A 25339-nucleotide genomic window follows, 5' to 3' on the forward strand; every position below is an offset into this window, starting at 1 on the left:
CTGCCTCCTGCATCTCTCCCAATGGGGATTGGTCCCACAACCCGGGCATGAGCCCTGACCAGGAATCGCACCTGTGACCTCTTGGTTCATGGGTTGACACTCAACCACTGATCCACATTGGCTGGGCCTCAGTGACCCTTTCACCTGACAACATTCACTCGTCAGCTCTCTCCGGATCACTCTGTACTGTCCTATAATCGTTTTAACTCCTGGTACCCCAGCTAAACCTCAAGCTTCCAGACTCTCTCATCTTTTAATAGCCTGATTCAAATACGAATTAAATTTTTTAAAACTCTGACCTCAGTCTTTTCATTTCTAGGAATTAATCCTGAGGGTGAAATTAAACAACTCTGAAAATGGGCAAAATTGAATAGACTGAGACTTTTATTATGGAATTACTATATTAGCCAAAAAATGGGAAATAACACACGTATCCATCGGCGAGGGGCTAACTACACAAATGTATTTTGTATAAACAATGGAATAGCACAGAGTCATTAACAATGACAATGCCCGTATATATGTATGAAACCGAAAAACACGCTGCCCTACCAGACCTAAGCACAGACTTAATTAGGTCAAGGGGAAAAAGCAAGAAAAGGATTCAGCAAAGAGAATTCTAGAATTCTGTGATGAAAGAACCCATAAAGATCACAGCTCCTTTTAATGTTCAACACTTCCTTTCCATCACTCTGCTGATGACAGAACCTTCAGTGTGTGCTGGCAGTGTTCAGAGGAAAAGTGGGTCCAGAACAGTATGAATAAGGTGATGCAGTTTACATTTTAAAAATGTGTAAATGTGTAAGAAGATGCCTCAGAGATGTTTCATCAAAAAGTGAGTTATCATCGCTGAGAGGTGTAATTTGGGGTTAATTTTACTTTTATCTCTATGCCTTTTTCTGTATTGTTTTACATTTTTATAAAGGCTGCATATTATTTTTAATATATTATTTTTTCAGCAAAAGCTGTAAAGCTCTCATTGTTTTGGGGAAAAAGTTGCACTTGGATCAAGGAGGCTGTCATCAAATACAGTCAAAGGGAAACTTACTCATAGTCCTTTTGGCATAAGCAAGATGCACACAAATGGATAAATAAAGGGCTGGAGGCCTGACCCAATGGTATATTGTGCACCAAGGCCCCGGCCTGTGCCCTGAATAAGCAGCGAGGAACTGACGCTGCTACTGACCTGGTGACCTTCACAGTTTTGAAAGGCTTTTGCTTCCAAGGTCTCATTTGACCTTCAAAACTGGATTGTCACTAGTCCCCGCAAACTGAGTTCCCTAAATGTTGTCTGGTCACCATTAGGCAACATTTCTGCGCATGGCCATTTGTTGGATATGGATAAAAATGGGTGGGTGGATGGGTGGATAAATAGATGGATGGATGAAGGAATGAATTCTTTGCCCCCTTTTGTAGACAAAACAACAACAAACAAACAAAAATCAGAGCAGCAGAGGTGAAGCAACAAGCCTAAAGTGATATAGTTAGTAAATGATAAAACCAATAGCTGGAATGATTATATACAGTTCCCTAATCAGATCTCCTAAATATGTAATGTACCCCTAAAACTGTTTTCTTCAGTAAGAAATACTTCAATATCACTGACATATACTTAATGACCAGAGATGATAGTCAAAACACCAATGGCCTAGTATTGACCTTTCAGAATGCTGCCAGCCACGGCACCAGTGCAAATGGCACCTCCTGCTCTGCCTGGCATTAACCCATTCATTGCTGGATGTAAATGGGTCCTGGGGGTCAGAAGGGCCCTCAGTGGGCTCAAGACAGGACCTACTCACCAACTGGTATGGAACTATTTCATTATTGAAACAATGAGTTTAGCCACACAAATGCACAGTGGTTGGATATGAGCCCATGAAAAACCCTCCACAACCAGGAAGGTTGCTAGTCACATGAGCAGCACTGCTCTTTCTCCACTCATAGCAGAGCCCTCACTCCAGAAACTATTTATAATGCCACTTAACACCTTCAGCCTAATGAATCCAATCTGCATGAATGAATGAAATCAAGTGCATCATCCTCTCCTGATAATTTTTTTGAGCTGATTGTGGCAGGGTACGCAGAGGGGAAAAAATCATTGCAAGGAGAGAGAATACACTAAACTGAGAGAAGAGGCGTTGAGGAAGGAGGTGGCCAGAATGAGACAAAGAAAACACAAGTAGTACAAATAAGAAAAAACCCTGGTTTCAGGAAAAAAAAAAAAAAAGCATTTAATATTAATGCTTTATAGTCAAATTCAAGGAATTAAAACGAAAAATATTAACAATAATTATTTCCAGTGGTAATATGAGTGGTTTTGAAAATCCTCATAGCTTCCATATTGTCTAAGTCTTCTACAATAAATATTATTGTACTTTGTTTCATCAGAAAGGGTAACGTCTTTCAAGCGCATGATCAGACCCGGTGTCCCTCCTGGCCCAAGACCTTTCCCTACCAAGCCCTAGATCTTAGTTAACTCTTGAGGATTTTTAAGAGAGCCCCTTACCCCCAGCTCCCAGCCCCTTGGCTCTGGCCACACCCAGAAACCTCACTGTTAGGAGAAGGAAATATGTTACTTGGCTTTGGATGGCTTCTCCATTCTTCCTCTTCTTCGTGGCTCCTCGAGGCTGGGAACCAGCAAAATCCTGATCTCTGGCTTTCTCCAGATCCTGGGCACTGGCTTCTGAGTCTCAGAGTCATCAGGTGGGTGAGGCTATTGGGGGTGTGGCTGAACCAACACTCATTAGTGTGCATGGCGATCCTCAAGCATCATGTTTCCAGAACAAACGTGGGAAAACAAACTGTCCCATGATCGATCTGTCAGGCTTCTTAACCACTCCCACCCAAGAGTATGTATCTTTACTCCCTTCAGTGACAGAAGTAAAGGCTAAATGACTTTGCGCCCAAACTCATATTCTTCTGAGAATCATGTGATATGACTACCTCATCTCAAGGAAAGCACACCACTAGGATCTTTCAGTTCTCCTAGAATGGGCTGCCTAATCGAACTTTCTGTGATGTTGAAAATGTTCTACTGTCTACACTTGACCAATATGCTAGCCGCTAGCCTCTTGGGACTACTGCGCATTAGAAATGTAAATAGTGCAACTGAATGAACTTTTAAAAAGTAATTTAAATTTAAATGGCCACATGTGGCTAATGGCTACTGTTTTGAGTACTGTGGTTTAAAATCCAAAATGTTAGACCTGGAAAGAACCCAATAAATCATCTAAATCTGTGATCTTCAACCTTTGCAACTGTGAAACCCATTCTTAATATCAGAGATGTATTCAGACTGTTCTCATAGTAACAGAATCTTCAATATCTGTTGATTAAGAACATCATCATGACCAAATTTAGCAAAAGTTCAATAACGTTTTAAATTCTACATTTTAATGGATAAAATCATAATAATCTAAACTCATAAAAATGTAATAAGTTTTAATTGCATTTTAATTAAGAAAAGCATAATGACCAAAATTAGCCAAAATTCAGTAACACTATGAATTGCATTTTATTGCTTAAATAGTATCTTCATTCACATATATAATAGACTCCTGTGAGCTCCCATCTAGGTGACGTACCATGTAATACTCATGCTAAAAGTGGCTGATAAACAAGAATGTAGGGATTGATTTTCAGTGAACTCCCTTATTTGTCTACTTGGTGCCAAACAGCTTCCCCACTGGCAATAGAAGCCACAGGCAAGTCACCATAAACCCAGGGTGTGCTCGGTAACAGATGTCACAGCACACATGCCAGCTGTTCAGGAAGGGTATATTTGTCCCATAATTCTCCAGAATGACCCTACACCTGTTTGCAGGAGTGCATGCAAATTAAAAAGGCTGCATGCCAGAGGTGCAGCCTAGTGCAGACGTCAGCCGCTGCCTGAAGGTCAGAGCCATGAGTTTGATAATCTGATCTCCCCAAGAGCTAGCTGTGTGCCCGTGAGCAGACCACTTACTGCTCTGGGCCTTCCTTTCCTTTTCTCTCAAAAGTAGGGACTAGGCAATCACCACCGATCATTGCAGCCCCTCTGTTTCAGCAGCCTAGGATGAGCTAATTAGACCAACAGGAAGGTGGGCACAGAATGCAGACCAGAAAGACCTGGGTTCAAGTCCCTAACTGTTGGACTTCGATCAAGCTTCTGAATCTCTCTGAGCCTTGATTTCCTTGTGAGTAAAATGGGGATAATAAGCTGGTTGTTGAAGGGATTCTACGGGGCTGAGCGATTTACCTGACATGTCACTGCCCATTCAACAGGAAGTCACAGGGCTTGGACTTCCAGCTATTAGGAAGGCTTCTGACTCTAAAGTCCATAATTATTCCACTCCACCATCAATTTATGAATTATTCAACTTTTTCCTCACCATAATCAACTTGACTGATCATAAAACACCTTCCTTTTTCAAAGCAATGGCCCTTCCATATAAATTCCTTCCTCCAGAGCAGAATTTTCAGCAAATCATCTCCATAATCACAGGCTTCTCGCTGCCTGTAGAACAAGATCTGAACTCCTTCACAGTATATTATTCAGGTCTTGGGAGACCCGGCTCTATCCATGTCTTTGTCTTATTGCTTCTACTCACAACCATTCATGCTCCAGCAGTGCTCATTCCCCAAGCATTGTTTACATCTTTCTCTCTCCCTCAACATCCTTATGTAAATCACTGTCTGCTGATTAGGTTTAGACGGATTTGTGTCGATCCGTGATGTTTTGGTGATAATTGCATCATATAATTCATAGGTAACCTATAAGATTTCCAGCTTCTTTTAAAAAAAAATACTATTGTAGATCAAGGTAACAGTCAACTGAGCCTAAGGATGTCTGTTCCCTTTCAATGGAGCACACCCTCTCCAATTTGCTACAATTCTCACTATTCTCTATTGTCTTACATCCAGCTGGCTTTACTCATGATTGGGATGTGCCTGACTTCTTAGACATCTGAGCTTGCAACCTTTATTTGTTATTCTCACTACCAGAAATATATTTCCCCACAAACTATCGAAGTCATAGTAATCTCTCAAATATTTTTTCCTCCATAAAGTTCATATTGATTCTTGGAGTTGGAATTCATCTCTTCCACCTCCATCTTCCTTTAAACATGTTATTTGATGTCTCTTTCTAGAATGCCTAAAGGACTTCACTAGATTATAAGTGATTTGAGGGTAAGGACTAATCCTTACTCATCTTTGTGCCCTCAGACTGCTAATACATCTTTTACACTTGGTAAATGTCCCCCCAAAACTGTTGATTTGAATTTAGTTTAATTTGCTTTAATCCACAGTTAAACTTGGCAATAGATGCCAACTTCTCTGTGATAATATCTTTCCCCTCCACATCTGGACTTGAACTTTTATTAGAGCTGATAGAACCTGCTTCTCACCAAAGGCTTTATTATCCAAAGCTCTATTGATTTGAAAGTGAAGTTCTTAAAAAAAAAAATCATAATCCTAGGAGAAGCTAGAACAGTTTGCTTTAGCCCTGGACCAACACCACTCCCAACTGCCAAGTATTTTGCAAGAAAAGAGCAAAGAGAAGCATCCAATCTCCACCCCCAGGTGAGGATTATACTCACCCTGCACTGTGGACTATTCACAAGTGTCAGATCCCCTCAGACAGCTCAGGTTTCTTACACACGCTATTTGCCCATATGAACCCACTGTTCTCTTATTTTATGTGAGTTAGTTTTTTTGGTTCTGGTCAAAGCAGATACGTTTTGGTCTGACAAAAACAAACACATTCTGTTCTTGACTCCTGGGAGGTTCACAGCCTCCTGTGGAAACCAACCATTTAGGTACATTTTGTCAAATGCTACACTTAAATAGAGACCCTGCATCTGTCATGTGTACTATCATGCAGTCTTCACATGTATCCTGCTGCTCTGACTTCCAGCATATGGAGCCAGCATTTGTGACCTATTCCTCTGCCCACTACCTGCACTTCTTTCCCATGCTCTGACTCCAAGGAGAACTAGGGGCTGCTTCTCCCCAGACAGAATGGGAAGAATATGGTTAAGACTCTTGGGACTTGTCTGTGTGCCTTTAATACAACCATGCCGTGTGAGGAAGCTACTGGACAACCACTCCAACCCCATACAGGCAGACTTACCAAAAGTTCAGACACAATGAAGGCTTGGGCCACCTGATAAGATAATGAGCCACACACAGATGAGTGGCTGACTAAGAAAAAGGGAACACAGTTTTATCAGCAGCTCTGGCTCTCTGGTCTGTGGACGAAATGAGGCTGGGAGTTCCTCCCTGTGCCTAGATCTTCCTTTCTGCATCATGGACTCTGCATGTATGAGTATGTACACACAGCAACACCCTCCTTCCCCTTTATGTTGCTTATTACTTTTAAAATACATTTTATTTTATTATATTTATTTCAGAGAGGAAGGGTGATGAAGAGAGAGATAGAAACATCAATGATGAGAATCACTGATTGGCTGCCTTCTGCAGGCCCCCTACTGGGGATGGAGCTTGAAACCCTGGAGGTTGAGGGAATTGAACCATGACCTCCTGGTTCACAGGTCAATGCACAACCACTGAGCCGCTTGGGCCAGGCTTGCCTGATTACTATACACAAGGTGGTAGCTGCAAAAAGTTGACTTAAGTGGAACCACTTTAAAATGGAGACAGGGCAGCCATTCCAGAGGAACTGCCTTGCATATCTTATTCTTTAAACCTTTCCAACTGGACAAAATAAACTTGGGACTTCCCAGACCAATATAGTCTTACAAACCACTGTGTGTAGAGCTAACAAGAAAGCTGACCCCTAAATATAAGTGAAAATTAAGCACATTCTTTAGAATCAGTAACCAGCCATCATATATAGCTAAATAGCTTATTAGCACCAATAGAAATTCCTTTGTTTCTATTCATATAATTATTTCCCTTTCCTTTCTCATACAATCCCTTTGCCTTCACCCTCTATTTAGAACACTAATTGGGTTTCTGCCTGAGTCAGTGGTTCCCAACATTTAATTCTTTTGAAACTCAAATAAACACTTTTTGCCACTCTTTCTGAAATTTTATCTTTAGGTTAACATAGCCAACTTTATAATCTAGTTCAAGGGTTGCCAAACTACAGCCTGTAGGCCACATCCAGCCCACTGCAGTTTTTTTGTAAATAAAGTTTTATTGGAACAGAGTCACACCCATTCACTGATATATCAATGGTTGCTTTCATGCTACCGTGGAGGAGTTGAATAGTCTAAACACTTTGTGGATTGCTATAATTCTGACACTGCTTCCAATGTATGTGTTTTTCCTGTGCCACCTAGAAATTCTCCAGTATCAGATGGTTCCCCACAATTCAACTCCATTTGACACTATCTACCTGGAGATAATGCCAGATCTCACAGATTAAGGGTTCAGTATTCCAAGACTGCCCCTCCCCACCCCCACTTCAAATGCCAGTCACAAGTCCAGGTCTACATGTGCTTCTGACAGACTGGCTACAAATCAGAGGTTCACATGACCCCTCCTTGGGTTCAACAATTTGTTAGAGCTGCTTACAGAACTCAGGAACAGTTTGCTTACTGTTTACCAATTTATTATAAAAGGATGTGCTAAAGGACACAGGTGAACATCCAGATGGAAAAGCCTAGAGCAAGGTCTGGGGAGAGGGTGCGGAGCTTCCATACCCTCTCCAGGTGCAGCGCTCTCACCGTCTGGGAGCTCTCCCAGCCCTGTCTGTCCCTTTGGTTTTCATGGGGGCTCCTTCCACAGGCATGATTGCTGAAATCACGGGCCAGGTGGCTGAGCTCAGTCTCCAGCTTCCCTCCCCTCCCTGGAGGTTGTGGGGAAGGATGGATGGGACTGAAAGTTCCAACCTCCTAATCACAAGGTTGGTTCCCATGGCAACCAGTAAGTGACCTAAGGGCTTCCCTAAAATTATCTCATTAACATAACAAAAGACACCTGTATAGCTCTCATCGCTTAGAAAATTACAAGGATTTTAGAGGCTCCATGCCTGGAATAGGGAAAAAGAAATATATGTTGCTTTTTATAAATGTGAACGAAAAGAGCCACATGCTGACCTAACAAGCTCAGGGAGGCCTGCGTGGCAGTCTTGCAAACTCAGAGACCTAAAATAAGCACAAAAGATGGTTTGAAAATTAAACATCTAACTACAAACAGGTTACAGTGGGTAGTCACGTCCTAGACAGATACTTCACCTGACAAAGATCATCTTAGATCTTCTTTACTGAGCCCATTTGCCCTTTTGCCTCTAAGATAACATATCTGTGAGATGTCTGGGTAACTTGTAACTTCCCTTTTACCCCAGACCCCTCAGGGCACAACAAATAGCCTCAAGACATTCCGTCATTGTTATTGTTATCAAGTTAATTGTAAACTGTTAATTATGTTAAAGTATCCTGTATCCATCTCTGTAAAAGAAGCACATGTCCATCATTTCACCTTTTACCCTACCCCAGAGGCTTCCTGCTTTGCTCTGTCCCACCTCCCTAAACTATCACCAATGAATTTCATGTAACTCGCCTATGTCCCTTTCCTTTGATTGCAATGTATAAATATAGATGTAACCCTGCATTCTCCGGAGCATTATTCAATCCACTGAAGTTCTGCTTCCCGGCATATGTCAACAGTTTGGCTCAAATAAACTCACAGAAATTCTTTACAGGTTTCAATGTGTTTTTGTTTTGTTTTGTTTTGTTTTCCATTAACATAAACCACAATATAGTAGTAGTCTTCTTCCAAGTTCCTTTATTCTCCTGCTAGAGGAGGTGGCATTGAGTTAGTTGTATGGATCCTGGCTAAAGTAAAATTCACTCTCTTGACCAACTATGTATTCAAGGATGTACTGACTGGTAAGCCAGCTCTCCAGAGAAAAAGAAAGCCCTGAGTTGTTGTGTCTGCCAATTTTGATGGTGTAAACATTCCCACCACACCTGATTTTCAGCTTCCAATGGTTTATCCATCTGTTCACAAATTTCCCTAAGACTTAATAATTGACTCTTACAAGTCGGCATGAACCAACCCCAGCACACCACTGTATCAATGTGTTGTCTGCTACTTCAATCACTTTATCTTATACTCTTAGAATCTCAGAGTGGGGTGAGATCTCAAAGGCCGACTAGACTCACTACATACCCAATGGAAGACTCCCCTCCAGGTCATCCTCTGTGCAACTTCCAGTGTCTGGGAGCTCATCACCTTCCATGGTACCTTACTGATGTTGAAATAGTCATTATTGTTCCAAATAACTACCCTAGGTTAAGGAAGCAGTTGCTCTACTCTGCTTTAGAGGTAGGTTTTCCCTCTTGACCTAGGAGTGCTCTATCCACATCTCTCCGCTGAATGTGGCTCTTCTAAGTAATTACCCCCCCAGGGTGCCAATCTACCACATCATTTTAGAAGGGGGCTCCTGGGTGTGCAGTGTTGGCTGGATTGGCTATGGAATTATGTCCCAAGCTGGTGCTAAGTGTTTTCCAGACTTGCCTGTAGTCTCAGCAGGAAGCAGCTTTTCCTGGGACCTGAACTTAGCCAAACACACACACACACACACACACACACACACACACACACACCACATATACACCCCTACACACAACACACATATATACACATACCCGCCAACACACACACACACACACACACACACACACACACACCACACATATATATCCCACACACACAACACACATACTCACACCGCATATACACCCCCACACACACAGCACGCACACACACACACAGCACACCACATACACATGTGCACGCACACACATACACACACACACACACCACACACACACATTCTGAGTCTATAAAGGATATCCAAGTGCCTCTGTCACAAATGCCTCTGTCATTACGGACCCAGCACCCAGAGCTGACACTGAAAGGCTCATGCCGATCATAATTTCAAGCCTCAGGGCAACACATGTACACATTCACTACCCTGCATTAATGAAACCAAAGGTGACTGTGTCTATGACTCAGTGCTCCGTATTACCGCTGCCTGTATGGGGAAAGTCACTGCTTTAGAGTCTCGGGAGAATTTGAGTGGCAGAAGAGCTTAGATAGGAAAAAAGATAAGTTAATTAAGTTGTCAAATCTTTCCTCTCAGAGAACATGAGATTCTTGAACAAAGACTTATCTTGCACAAAGTGTTATTTCCAACTAGTGCCCAGCATCCATTCCTTGTCCTGCTTCTGAGCTAAATTTGCCATTCCGGGAGTCCTTGCTGACGAGTGCAATATTACCAACACAACACATGGCTCCTACTAGGGAACATTTTCCAACATGAAACAACTCATAACGCACTTAACCCATTGTCCACCATTAGCGTCTGTAGATGTAAGTGGGGGACCTTCCCCACACGCCATGCATGTCTGTAAAAATAATGTTTACCCTAAGTGGCAGCCCTGACCAACTTTAAAATTTTTTTCGTATGAATTTTTCAGTTGAACATATTTAAGAACACCCAAATTCTGAGTAATATATTTATTTTTATAATAATCATTGCAAATTGATTTTTCAAAATTCAAAAAAAAAGTCCTGTGGGGATGGTTTCTGTTTTGGACATGTGGCAGTTAGCTGGTTTTTAATTTGTATAGATGTAAATGTAGACTCAATATGCCTGAAACACTATGCTAATTCTTTACATTGGCAAAAAGAAAGAAAATGAATGCTAAATCTGCCAATAGTTTCTTTTTTATACAAATGCTTAAATACAAATGCTTAAATTTTCAAAAAATTAAATTAAAATATTCAGTGTCACTTAATAATTTTTACTTCAAATTTGGATAGCATTAATTACACTTATATTATGCTTTTTAATTTTCACAGTTTGGGATATCCTATCTAATAAAAGAGTAATTTGCAAATTAACCATCATTCTGCTACATCCACAAGCCACGTCCACCAGCCAATCAGGAGCAAATATGCAAATAAACCCAACCAAGATGGCTACTGCCACAGAGAGGAGGAGGGAGGCTTGGGTCTCCCCAGTAATGGAGGAAGCCAAGCTTTCTGCCAGCCCTTGCCAGCCTAGGTCTCCACTCAAGGTTACAAAGTTCCAGTGATAGACGATACATCAAACAGAAATGGGGGCAGCCAGGGAGCTGGAAAGAGTGGGAGGCTAGGGTTTCCTCTGGCAATGGAAGTAGCCAAGCTATCCACACACCCTGGCTGGCCCAGGCCTCCACTTAAGGCTACAAAGCTTCATTTATGGAAGATACGTAAGTCCCAGCAGAAATGGCTGCCACAAGGGAGCAAGCAGAAGGCTTGGCTCCGCTCCAGGCTACAAAGTTTCAATTGTAGAAAGTAAATAAACCCCAGATACCAGGGCCTCCACTTGGGTCACCAAGGGGCATGGCTGGCCTGCAAACCACCACAGGCCCCTCGCCCAGGCTGCCCCACTCTTCAAGGGAACCCCATCCTGATCCAGGACACACTTCAGGGCAAACCAGCTGGCCTCCACCTGTGCACCAGGCCTTTATCCTATCTAATCAAAGAGTAATATGCAGCTTGACCATCACTCCAACACATAAGATGGCTAACCCCATGTGGTCAAAGATGGTTGCCCCATGTGGACACAAGATGGCCACCACAAGATGGAGGGCAGTTGGGAGAGACCAGGCCTGCAAGGGAGGGCAGTTGGGATAACCAAGCTGGCAGAGGAGGGAAGTTGGGGGCGACCAGGCCTGCAGGGAAGGGCAGTTGGGAGGGATCCAGGCCTGCAGGGGTGAGCAATTGGGGGGGACTAGGCTTGCAAAAAAGGACAGTTAGGGGTGACCAGGCCAGCAGGGGGGTGGGGAGGCAGTTAGGGGCAAATAGGCTGGCAGAGGATTGGTTAGGGGGTGATCAGGCTGGCAGGCAGAAGCGGTTAGGGGCAATCAGGAAGGCAGGCAGGCGAAAAGTTGGGAGCCAGTAGTCCTGGATTGTGAGAGCAATGGATTGTGACTGCCTGTTTATGGGATCGGGCATAAATGGGCAGTTAGACATCCCTTGAGGGGTCCCAAATTGGAGAAGGTGCCAGCTGCACTGAGGGACACTCTCCCCACCCCCATGTATAAATTTTGTGCACCATGCCTCTAGTTTTATAAGAAAAATTATTGTCCTGGTTAATGTGCTCAGTGATTAGAGGATTGGTCTATGCACCTAAGGTTTGCAGGTTCCATCCCCAGCCCTGGTTGGGGCACATGCAGAAGACAAGCATCAATGTGTCTCTCTGACATCAATGTTTCTCTCTCTCTCTCTCTCTCTCTCTCTCTCTCTCTCGCTCTCGCTCTCGCTCTCGCTCTCGCTCTCTCGCTCTCTCGCTCTCTCTCGCTCTCGCTCTCTCGCTCTCTCTCGCTCTCTCTCATGCTTTCTCTCTCTCTCCCCCAATCCCTTCCATCCCTCCCTTCCATTCTCCCTAAAAATCAATGGAAAAAATATCCTTGGGTGAGAATTAACAAAAAGAAAAAAAAAGAAAAGAAAAGAAAAATTATTAGTAAAAACATATAAACAGCCCTAACCAGTTTGGTTCAGTGGATAGAGCATCGGCCTGTGGACTGAAGGGTCCCAGGTTCGATTCCGGTCAAGGGCATGTACCTTAGTTGTGGGCATATCCCCAATAGAGGGTTTGCAGGAGGCAGCTGATCGATGTTTCTTTCTCATCGATGTTTCTAACTCTCTACCCCTCTTCCTTCCTTTCTGTAAAAAAAAAAAAAAAAATCAATAAAATACATTAAAAACACACACACACACACACACACCAAAAACATATAAACAAACTTTTTATTTTTATGCTTACTTTAAATTACATTGTGATGAAAATATATTCAAACTTGTATATTTCAAATCCAATAGTATTCTTTTTTTTTTTTCTTAACTTTTAGATCAGGTATCCACAATGGGCTTCAGACCCAATCCAGCCCTCTGGCTGTTTTTGTAAATGAGGTTTCACTGGAACAGATCCAGCCCATTCCTTAACCCCTTTCCTGCTCCAACAAGAGGCTGGAGTAGGTAAGACAAATGGCTCATGAAGCCTAAAATATTTAACTTCTGACCCTTTATAGAAAGTTTGTCAACTCCTCTTTCACTGTCACTAGATAAGGAGAAAGAAACAAAGGAGATTGAGAAAAAGTGATGCTGAGCTAGAAGGAAAACAGACCCGGTGGTTCCCAGAAGCCAGGTGGAGAGTGAAATGAGAATTGCGGTTTTGATTTAGCAATGAGAGGGTCACTGGGGACCTGTTTCCGCAGAGTGCATCCAAAAGAGAACTGGAAAATAGAAAGTGATGATAGTGAATATAGAAAATATTTGCTGTTTGTTTTAAAGAAAAGCAGGTAAGTCGGACAGTAACTGGAGGAGCACACATAACTAACTGGAGGAGCATACAGTGCTAAAAGAAGGTCTTTTAAGATGGAAAATATTATTGCATGTTTGCATGTTTATGGGAACAATCCACCAAAGAGGGAGCATTTGGTGATTCAGGAGAGGAACGTAAAATTGCAAGCGGATGATCCACTTAGAAAAGAACATGTAGCCCAGCCGGCGTTGTTCAGTGGTTGAGTATCAACCTATAAACCAGAAGGTCACAATTCATTTCCAGGTCATGACACGTGCACAGGTTGTGGGATCGATCCCCAGCAAGAGGCATGCAGCAGGCAGCCAATCAATGATTCTCTCTCATCATTGAAGCTTCTATCTCTCTATCCCTTTCCCTTACTCCCTGAAACCAATAAAAATGTTTCAAAAAAGTAAAAAGAACATGTACCAGTCATTTAGTTCATACAGACAGAGAAAACAGTGTGTGCATGGCATTATTACAAATGTATTTGTATTCGAGGTGGCAGAAACAAGTGAAGGTTCTTTTCTGACTCTGACCACTCTCTCGGTGCAACGGAAGCTAACTTCCTTTTCTTTAGCACCTCCTATAAGCCAGGACTGTTCTATGTAGTGTACATGCTTGATTCACGAAAGCATAACTGTATGAAGTAGTTATTAGTATGCCCATTTTTTAGATGTGTAAACTGAGGTGTGAAGAGGTGAAGGAACATACCACAGCTAGTATGGGACAAAGCCTGGGTGTCATCCTAGGCAGTCTGATTCTAGATCCTAAGATTTGAGAAAAGAAAGTATGAAAGCCCTAGGAGAGTGGAAGAGTCAGTAGACTAGTAAAATATAGCAGTAAGAACTCAACTTGATATTAGTAATCATAGAGAGAAAGTAAAACCAATGAACATGTTTGGGTATTTTTATTTAGTCTCATTTAACAGTCTCATTTAACAGCAAGCAAAGGTAAATGGAAAGTTGTAATTAACCATGGTTGGAATTTGGCAATGTTAATACAAGGAGATAAGCACAAAAAAGAGCCAAGGTTATGTGCAAGGTAGCAATTATAAGATGTTCTACAAAATCAAACTAATTTTTAAAAAAGGAAACCAACAATATGAAGACCAGTGAAAAGATAATCAGACCAAGGTATTGTAGGTCCAAGTGTGTTAAATGATTTCAGGCTCATCTTACATATTTTCTGTACTTGCCCTAGAATCAGCTACTTTTCCAAAGAGCTCTGGTTACTTCTTCTTCTTTTTTTAAGTAAATACATTTTTATTGATTTCAGAGAGGAATGGAGAGGGTGAGAGAGATAGAAACATCAATGATGCAAGAGAATCATTGATCAGCTGTTTCCTGCACATTCCACATTGGGAATTGAACCTGCAACCTGGACATGTGCCCTGAGCAGGAATCAAATTGTGACCTCCTGGTTCATTGGTCAACACTCAACCACTGAGCCATGCCAGCCAAGCCAGTTACTTCTTTGGAGAATGCTTTTAGATCTGAATGCTAGAAATGCTTATTACTCCTGGGTATTATTGTTTGTAGGCCCTTTCTGCTGACAGAGCCAGAAAATGTATGGATGTATACTAACCCACATTTGTACACATATTTATAAATATTTTTGTACATGTAGTGTACATGCTTGATTCACGAAAGCATAAATAGACACACATATCTATTCTGTGTCTATCGTCTATATCTATTGTATTTTAAACATGAGTTTATTCTGATGTCTCTGACTCTGATTCATAACACATGGGAAACTGTTACAACTAACAGGAGCCAGGGGAGACATGCCAGCTGAATGTATTGTGCTGTTCTGAATGGGATCCTAAAACAAAAAAAAAATGATAGAAAAACTTAAGGAAATCTGAATGAAGTATCATTATTGATTCATTAATTGTGATAATTGCAACTTACTAATGTATGATATTAACAATAGAGGACTCTGGATATGGGAAATTTAGGAATTCTATGTACTAATATTGCAATTTTTCTGTAAGTCTAAAACTATTCTACAAATTAAATTTTTAATATTAAAAAAATGTATCTGATAGGGTCATTCCTGTTTAGTATATGTCCATGGTTCCCCTTGCCTACTGTGTATGAGCAACAGGGCTGTCCACATGGTGTTGAGGACCTTCATGACCAGACCCTGTGTACCTCCTAAGTCTTATTTCTCAGTTGCCCCTACGTAATTCGTGTGCACCAGCCAAATCAACTGACACTGGGTTCGGCATACATGCTATGACTGTTCACGCTCGCATGCTGTTGGAGATGATGTTTGCTCTGAGCAGAATTCATTTCCCCACTGTCTTCCAGAGATCCACAAAATACTGTGAAGAGCTCCTATTACCTATTTCCCTCCATTTTCAGCAGGAATGAAGACATATTGGTGATGGCTTAGGGTTTTTGATAATTATGAATGAAACTGCTATAAACATTCCTGTGCTTACAAATCAGCTGAGTAAATACCTAGAAGCTCGATTGCTGGATTACATAATTAAGAATATATTTAACTTTATGAGAAAATGTCAAACTGTCTTCCATGTCTATACCATTTTGCATCCTACAGCAATGAGAGTTGCTATTACTCTACATCTCCATAGGCAATTGATTTTGTCTGTTTTTCCAACTTAACCATTCTAATAGATGTCTACTAGAATCACTTTTGTTTTACTTTGCATTTTACTAATGACAAATGACTTTGTACTTTGACATCCATATATCTTCTTCAGTGTGATATCTTTTGCCCAGTTTTTAAATTATGTTGTTTATTTTCTTAATGTTGACTTTTAAAAGCTCTTTGTATAATTTGGATACAAGGTTTTTATCAGATATGTGTTTTGAAAATACGTACCTGGCTTGTATTTTTATTCTCTTAACAGTGACTTTCCCAGGGCAGAATTTTTTAAATTTTAATCAAGTTCAAAGGATCAAATTTTCTTTTCACAAATCACACTTCTGAACTTGTATCTGAACACTCACCACTAAAGACAAAGTCATTCAGATTTTCTTCTATGGGTTATATAGTTTTGCTTTCCAAACTGAATACTTTTATTTTCTTTTTCTTGTATTCCACTAGCTAGGAGTTCCAGCAGGAGTAGTGAGAGAGGACATTTATGTCTTGCTGCTAATCTTAGCAGATATGTCTAATCTCTAACTATTAAGTATGATGTTAACTCCAGGCTTTTTGTAAATGTTCATTATCAAGTCGAGGATTTTCCTTTCTATTCCTAATGTTCAGAGAGTTTTTATCATGAATGAGTATTAGATTTTATCAGATTCTTTCTCTGTATCAATTTGCTATGATGACAAGATTTTTCTTCTCTAGCCTGTTGATATGGTGAATTACATTGAATGATGTTTGATTCATGAACCAGTTTTTCATACTGGAATAAATAACACCCAGTTGTGTATAATTTTCTTTACACGTTGTTAGACTCGGATATGCTTTTGATATCCATCATTACAGCATTGGTATTCAGTATAAAGACAAGATGGCAGCCCAGATGATTACTTGGGAAACTACTGGAATAATGTGGTTAAGAAACAGAAAGGACTTTACAGGGGCTATGAGAAAGGGTTGGACTTAGAGAGTATTCAGGAGACAGAACTGACAAGATGTTGCAATATAGCATATGTGAGAATAAAGGTGACTTTCAGCAAGTGAAAGTCAAATCAGATAATACTGAATGAAATGGATGAAAGAGGTAGAAATGATGTGCTCACCTTTGAACATATTCCTTATGCGATGATGGCAGGACATCCAGATGGACATGCCCAGCCAGAATTTAGATATATGGATACTGAGCACAAGGGATGGGATGTACTCAAGACCCAGATTTGGGAGTCACCTATGCAAGGGATGGTTGAAGACATAGGTGTGTACCAGGAAACCAGAAAGATCAAATATGGGCAATACACAAGAATACTCAAAATGGCTAACTCTACAATGAGATGTGACAGTAAAATGTTAATTCTTGCGAAACTGAAATAGACATTAGTTTAATCCTTTGTTTTTTCCTACTTTCAGACCCTATCCAACAGCAACTTCCTCCATCGTTTCTTTAGGAAAAAACATGCTTGCCTATTATTCTACCTTAGTCACTTTGAACAACCTCTCCATCTCACCTGGTAGCAATCCCAATTCAGCCACAAATTATATCCAGTTGCAGCTGCAGAACTAGGGCTAACTTGACAAGGTACAGCCACCCCTTCTGAATTGTTGATTGCAGCTCTTAGGAATCTCTCTGTGGAGCTAAGCTCTTTATTTTTTTATATTCTACCTCTCTTGAAATGTCTGGCAACGCTTTGGTGACTTCGGGCCTACTTGAGCCATTAGCTGAGAATTTGTCTTGCAGCTATGGTGAAAGACAGAGAAAAATGATTACCACTATGTCCGGAAATTAAGCAGACGATGACTCCTGCTGAAATGTAAAAATACAGATGAAGATCAACTCAGGTCAACAGACGCTTTTCACATAAACATGCCAATCGATCCATAGGATGGTGAGCCTGGGGACAGAGGCAGGGGGTCACCTGGGGACGCCTCACAAAGTGCGTGCAGGCAGTCGAGATCAATTTCCTGGAGAATATCTTGTACTCAGAGTGTGCTTTCATTACAAAAAGAAATGAACCTGAGTTATGATAAGTAGAATTACCAGGGAAAAGATTGCAGAGGGAAATGAAAGGACTCTGCTCTGACAACGCATCCAGCAGCAGGCCTGCTTTGCGCCGATGCCCTAGAGAAGATGCAAGTAGTTTTTCATCGATCATTACTCTCTCTCTTTGATCCCTTCCTCAAAGCCCAAACCACTAATTCAAAACTTCTTCCCATGCTTGGGATTCTTAAAGTGTCAAGATTTTAATGAGGCAGAATAAGTGCACCAAATCCTGAATTAATCTAAATAGCATATTTTCTTTTTGAAAATTCCTATTAAGTCATCCACTCATATATTTCCCCTCTGTATTGGCACTTTATTCCCTCCCAATAAATTGGAGAGAAGAGGAGGGAGGAGGAGAGGAGAGGGGTAAAACTCATAAATGTAATGTTGATTGAAAGAAGCCAGACACCCCAAAACATGCAAGTCATATGATTTCATGTATATAATGTGCAAAAATGTAGAATAATGGTTTACTCTTCTGGGGGATAATAAATACACCAATCTGGTGGGGGATGTTGATAATGGAGAGGGTGGGGTCTGTGGGAAATCTGCCCCCTATCTATTCAATTTCAAGAGAGCCTAAAACTGCTCTAAAAATAAATTCTACTTAAAACGCTATGACTACACGCAACAATATGTGTCAGTCTAACATACAAACAGATGAGCTAAAGAAGCCACATACAAAAGAATGCAAACTGCATGCTTCCATATAAATGAAGTTGGAAGACTCACAAAAGCAAGGTGATAGAGGTCAGAATAGCAGTTACCTCCAGAGGGGGGCATTAGTTAAGGAGCATGGGAGAATTTTCTGGGGTGTTAGAAATGTTCAATTCAGACGTCTGTAAGTGCACACACCCGAGAACACGTGCACACAGACACACACATACACACACACACACACACACAGTATTTGACTTCCGATTCATGAAGAGGTCTGGGAGCGGAAAGGATGGAGGGTCTGTTCCATAAATACAGACCAACTGGATCAATGATTTAAGAAAGGATACAGCCCGATGACTAGCCAGGGTCCTTTTAGTCTGTCTGCTCTGTAACTTCTCATTAAAAACACATTTTATCTTGATTCCAAGAAAAACAATTTATTTCATCCTTTTCCTTACCCTTTGAAAGGGACTGAGTGCTCTCAACGGGCACAAGTTAATTTAGAGGGCTGTGTTGGAGTGGATGTAATAATCTGCCCAGGTTTCAAGTTACTCAGACTCCAAATCTGAGCCTCCTGAGTCCCACAGGTTTTCCTGTTTATATTCAGACAGAGACAGTGGGGAGGTGCGGGCTGCGGTTCTGACTAAGCCGGGCCCAATTTCAGCCCCTGCAGAACACACTCATTCTGGAAACGTGATTGCTACTCTATCTCCAAAGAGAAATGATACCTGACTGAAAAGTTAAAACCTCTCTTCATGAATCTCCGGTTTGTTTGTTTTTATAAAAGGGAACCTTTCGGTAGGTGACTGAGACTGCACAGGGATCTTGGCAATCTGCTCAGCTGTCTTCGGCAGGACTCACGGAAGGTTCACCTTCGATGCATCCGATGCTCTCACTTTACCTTATGTAATCATTGTATCAATCTGCAAGGTAGGTCTTATTGTCCCCATTTTCCTGATGGGAAAAGTGAAGCTCAGAATGATTAGGCCACCTGTGCAAGGTCCCTTAGCCAGTATCCTCACCACTGAGGGCCTGCCTCCGTTTTCAGAAAGCATGGCCCCAAGGACCATTAACCTATGCTGCTGTGGGAGCTGTTCCCCACAGGGCTGTCATCCACACGAGCAAACTAGAAATTGGTGCTGACCGGACTGAAGAACTACAGCAAGTTGGAAGGAAGCATTCCAGTGCGTGGATACAATTGCCAATGATCCCCATGGTCTGAAGAACTCATTGAATTGACGAGCTTCGTTAAGTAAGATGAGCAGTGAGTCACTCAGGAGTCCAAGTAATTCCATGGAACAAGAACCGTGACTTATCATTTATAAGTCCTTTAAATATGCCAGATCTTTAATAAAATATATGTATATTTTTACTTCAGAGAGAGGAAGGGAGAGGAAGAGAGAGATAGAAATATCAACAATGAGAGAGAATCATTGGTCGGCTGCCTCCTGCATGCCCCAAACTGGGAATCAAGCCCACAACCCAGGCATGCGCCCTGACTGGGAATCGAACCGTGACCTCCTGGTTCATAGGCTGACAATCACTGAGCAACAGCTGCTGGGCTGCCAGCCCTTTTCAAATGAGAGGTCTAGTCACTTTCACAGCAAGGAGTAAATGAAAATGCCCAAGAATAAAAGCACAAAGAAGACAAGAAAGGAGGAAAAGTACTAGACATCTTCATGTGGACCTTTCTACTCATTCTATTTCTTAAAATCTTTAATTCATCATGGAGAGGGAAGAGATACCTCCCCACTTTACAGATAAGAAAGTCAAAGTTCAGAGACAAGGAAGAATTATGCTCACTATAAGGAAATGGGTGCATTGGCATAGCATCATTGATCAACCTCAGCCATTCCTTTTTTGGTGATAGTGGATAATTTATCGTACCAACTTGAGCTTTGGGTTTCTGGCCTAATAAATAACGTATCATTTAGGATGCTATGGGTTACATGTAATAGAAAACTCAAATGAAAATGGCTTACACAATAAGGAACTTATCTCACCAAGTAAGAAGTTCCAAGGTCAGGTATCTTCAGGCTTAATTTATTCAGTGGGTCAATGACACCCAGGTTCTTCCCAAGCCTCCATTCTGCCAATCTCAGAATGTCGGCTTTGTCTCCGTCTGGCTGCCCTCGGGGTCCTAGGATGGCTGCCACAGATCCAAGTGTGGCATCAGGATAATATTCAGAGGAATAAGAATTTGTTCTCAAACCCCATTTTCAAGAACTGAGTGACAGACCTCTCTCTAAACCAATCCCTGCCAAGGAGAACTGGACTGTTATGGGTCACTCAGACCAATCAGGATTTCACCCTGAAGTAAATCCACACAGGGAGCTATAGATTCCCAGACAAAATCAAGTCACTTACTCCCAAGACAGAAGTTTATTGGGTAACATCTGAGTGTCATGTAAATGGGACATATATAAAAAATTATTTGTTACTTGTCTAAAAATTAAAATTTAACTGGATACCTTTTATTTTTACTTGCTAAATCTGACAAACCTACTTTAGAGTTGCCAAGAAGATTAAAGAGGAGAAAAATGTATGGGGAGTAAAATTCCATCTTCTGTAAGAAGTGGCCCCGAGTCTTTATTTAAATTTGGTGAAAAGGATAACAGGACTTTTATAAAAACACAAAACAAAACTGTGAGGGGGGTAATTAGGTCATTCCATTGGCGCTCTCTCGTGAATGGAATTAGTGCATTTATAGAAGAGACCCCAGCACTCTCTCGCCATCTTTCTGCCTCATCAGAACCCAACCACAGGGACTCTCTAACCTCAGACTTCCAGCTCTAGAACTGTGAGAATTAGATTTCTGTGGTTGACAGGCCACCCAATTTATGGTGCTTTGTTTTAACTCAGACATACATTTACCTCTCAAAGTCGACCATACACTTCTCTCCAGCACCCCTCTCATCAACGAATACCACACTGCGACTTCCCTTGCACCCATCCTGAGAATGTCCATGCCAAGGGTGCTTTTATACCAGAGCACCCACGCTGCCAGTCTCCACAGCACACTCTGTCCACCAGTGCCAACCTGCTCCCTCCTCTTTTTGGAAAAAAAAAAGAAAAAGAAAGAAAAGAAAAAAAAGCCCTCCTTCGGCATGTTCAATTTACCATCAGCTCATCAAGCAGGTCCTGACATGTTTAAATATCAGTTTCGGTGTGTGTTGTGATTTATAAAAATAAATATACATTCGTTCTTCATCCTATTCTGGGTCCAGAGCACAATGAAGGTGTCTTTTGTTATGTGAATAAACGTCTTTGGGAAAGCCCTAGGCCACCTAAGAATGGAGGTTGCCCCCACCCCCCACCCCCCACCCCCACACACACACAAGCACGTGATTAGAGGGTTAGAACTTTCAGTCCCACCCCCACCTCTGGGGAAGGAGAGGGGCTGATGAGTCTTATCACAATGGCCAATGTTTAATCCATCCTCCCTGGGGAGTGAAGCCTCCACAGAAACCCAAAAGGATGGGTGAACAAAATGGAAATTTGGAAGCGTGGTGCCCACAGAAACAAGACTTGTCTCACTTGAACTAAAGCTCCTAAACATGAATTTTACTGCCTTGGAGGGTTTGGAGTTTCTCCGATCAAGTTTCTAATGAAGCATCATTTCTTGTGCTTCTGAATGTTTTAGATTTGAAGGTTGTCAGGATCATCACCATGACAACTCAAATCAGTACTGCTATTGCTGCTTTGTTTCCTTTATGAGGAAAACCTAGTCTTAGGAAAACACTGAAGGCCTGACCCGCCCCAACCCTCCCGCTCCCCCCCTCTGCCCCCATTGGCTGCTTTATATCATTCTAATCAGATATGGTTGAACATGAGCATTGGGCTTTTTATTTTCTTTCTCACAGCTCTTCTGACAGGATCCAGGCAACCAAAACATTGAAGAATTTTCTGAGTTAATGGTACTTGGCAATATGAAATTGTACAAAATACTTTTATGTAATTTGAATTTCTTGAAAACCTCTGCAGCAGGAGACAGCAATTATAAATATCTCCCTTAAACACTAGGGGCTGCATTAAACGTACGAAACAAGTGACTTAATTCTAAACAGAAAAAAATGCAGAAAAAGGAAATTTTTTTTTGTTTAGACACAGCTGAAGAGATGAACAGCGGTAGAATAGATCACCATCATCTCTCACACTAGACGTGTCTCATGACTCGTAGCATGTAAATTATCTTTCACAAACCCAGACATTCGGCAAGCATAGAAGTTACATTTCAGAGGGCTAAGAGGTGGGCCTGAAGGAAAACAATTTCACAAGAGAATCCTTATCTCTGTATATAAAATATCAGGAAATGATGAAAAACCGAGCATGGCTGAATTTAATTACAAGAGCGTTTTCTCAACCTGATTTATTTCTTAAGTAGGTTCTTTGTGTAGCTCCTTTGAAAGCCCAGAGAAACCATGCACAGCATGCTCCTCAGAAAACAGTGTATTTTTACAGCCAATTGATTGTCTTTGTTTTCCATTTGCAAAGATGGGGCTTATAATCTCCTTTGCTTTCACAAGACCATAGTGTTCAAATGAACTCAAACTCAACAAATAGATTTTGACCACCAACAGTGAGCCAGGCCGCCAGCGAGACTGTGCAAGATTAGAATGAGTAAGATCACCCTTACCGCGAAGACCTCGAAGGGCAATGTGACCACACTGTGTCTGTCTACCCCATAGCAGGTCAGATGGATAAGGCACCGGAAGTGCTGCCCTAAGCTACCACCTACTTCTACCAATGATGTAAACACAGAGCAACCAAGGTTCTAGTGACATTCGGAATATTTTCGTGACTGCTAATTTTCATATACAGAGTGGCCAGACTATTATGATCTCTGAACTCAATAATCTGGCCACTCAATATATATATATATTAGAGGCCCAGTGCATGAATTTGTGCATGGGTGGGGTCCAGCCAGTCTGGCCAGAGGGAGGAGACATGGGCAGTTGGCCAGCCTGCCTGCTGGTTGAACTCCTGGTGGAGGGGATAATTTTCATATTAGCCTTTTATTTATAGTATATACATTGAGTGGCCAGATTATTATGCGTTGAGATCATAATAATCTGGCCACTCAGTGTATAAGAAGATCAGAGGCATTCAGCTTCCTCATTGCAGAAAACAAGGCTTTTCTTTTTCTTTTTGTTATAGCATCAGCCATTAACTGGTACCTCTTAGTGACATTGGGAAAGGGCGTGAAATGAGAATAGAGCCACAATGTCTAATAAGGATTCACCTTACTAACTATAGATGAGAAGTTTCCTTACAGACCCAGGGAAACTGGAGGATGAAGCTAGGCTGTAGAAAGATAAGGTGCCTCTATGGGTCCACGACTCAGAAAATAAATACATGTTGAGAATAGACCAAGGACACACTTGGACTTGGTTGCTGTGCCTGGACCCGGACCCCCTCCGGCAGTTTTTTTCAGGACGCTGACCATTCTCCAGTCCCAGGAACGGGCTGATCTGTTTGTAACATCACAGCAGATTGGCCTCCTTGTTAGGGAACCCTGAGCTCCTGAAGGCCAATGCAGACCCTCCCCTCTCCTTTCCATGTTACACTCACAGCTGCACACAGCTATCTTCTCCCTTGTGTGTATGATCAGCCAACTGGCTCCAGGGCAGAGCAGAACTTCTGCCCTGGCATACTGCCCGCATTAGTGGAATAAACGCCCAGATAGGATTCAACCCTGAGTCTGCTTAGTGTGGCTCCAGTAGTGACAGGGGCCCCGTACCCACTGTGTCCGCTTTCACCAGGTCTCATACAACAGAGGCCGGTCTAGGTCACCCAGCGGAGGGTGATGGGAGGTCACCCATCGGAGGGGGGGGGAGGCCGGTCTAGGTCACCCACCGGAAGGGGGTGGGAGGACTGTCTAGGTCACTCACCGAAGGGGGGCCGGAGGACTGTCTCTAGATCACCCATAGGAGGGTGGTGGGAGGACTGCAGTGGGTTGCACGGTGGACAGCCAAGTGATTGTCTTTGTTTTCCATTTTCAAAGATGGGGCTTATAATCTCCAAAAACACACCGGCCACTCGGAAGCTGGGAATGTGACCTCGTCTGGAAAAAGCGTCCTTTCCTACGTGCAGTCGCGGCCCCCCCCCCCCCCCTTATTCTCAGGGGACACTCTCCAAGACCCTCCAGTGGATGCCCGAAAGCACAGAGCCAAGCCCTCCTCGTGCTGTGTTTTCCTATCCACACGCCTAGGGCAGGGTCTACCTTATACATGAGGCAAAGAAGATACTCCTAACCTAAGGTGACCAGACGTCCCGGTTTTTAACAATCTGTCCCGCGGCGTTTTAAAAAAGTCCCGATTTTTGAAAAAATCGGGACTTTTTTATAACGCCGCGGAACGCGGGACAAAATGTTCAAAAGCAGGACGTCTGAGCACCTTATCCTAACCACAACCAGGAATAAAACAGAACCGGAACAACAGCGTCCTGTGCTGACAGCTGTAGGAACGCGGCCGCCTCCGGTCAAAACGCACTCACCCTCGCGCTGGGGATGCCGGGAGGTGATGGCGGGCCGCGTGCGGGACGGAGCGAGGCGGGAGGCATGGCCCCCAGGCAGCTAGGGACCTTCTCCCCTCAGGCAGCGAGCGAGGTCCAGCTCCTCGGGGGCGTGGCCGAATTGCCTGCATCTCCACACTCGCTTTTTGAGGCCATTAATATGGAAAACACGGGTCACTTCGACGCCAGAGACCCGA

The 25339-nt window shown here is 42.3% G+C and overlaps 1 protein-coding gene across 2 annotated transcripts in view; it reads right to left on the reverse strand.

The window, feature by feature from the left end:
- FER1L6 (fer-1 like family member 6) overlaps positions 1 to 25339 on the reverse strand; it is a 141988-nt gene extending 116649 nt beyond the window's left edge. The window contains exon 1 of one of the 2 annotated variants that reach the window (XM_084864814.1): positions 25121 to 25339. Coding sequence is in view for 1 of the 2 variants with exons in the window: in XM_084864813.1 (XP_084720939.1) it covers positions 2577 to 2599 (23 nt within the window). In the remaining variant the exon portion in view is untranslated. Of the gene's footprint in view, positions 1 to 2576; positions 2667 to 25120 lie in introns of those variants that run through there. The other variant, XM_084864813.1, reaches the window with a different exon arrangement.

Source organism: Pipistrellus hanaki (assembly GCF_964339955.1).
Source record: "Pipistrellus hanaki genome assembly, chromosome: 17".
Taxonomy (NCBI): domain Eukaryota; kingdom Metazoa; phylum Chordata; class Mammalia; order Chiroptera; family Vespertilionidae; genus Pipistrellus; species Pipistrellus hanaki.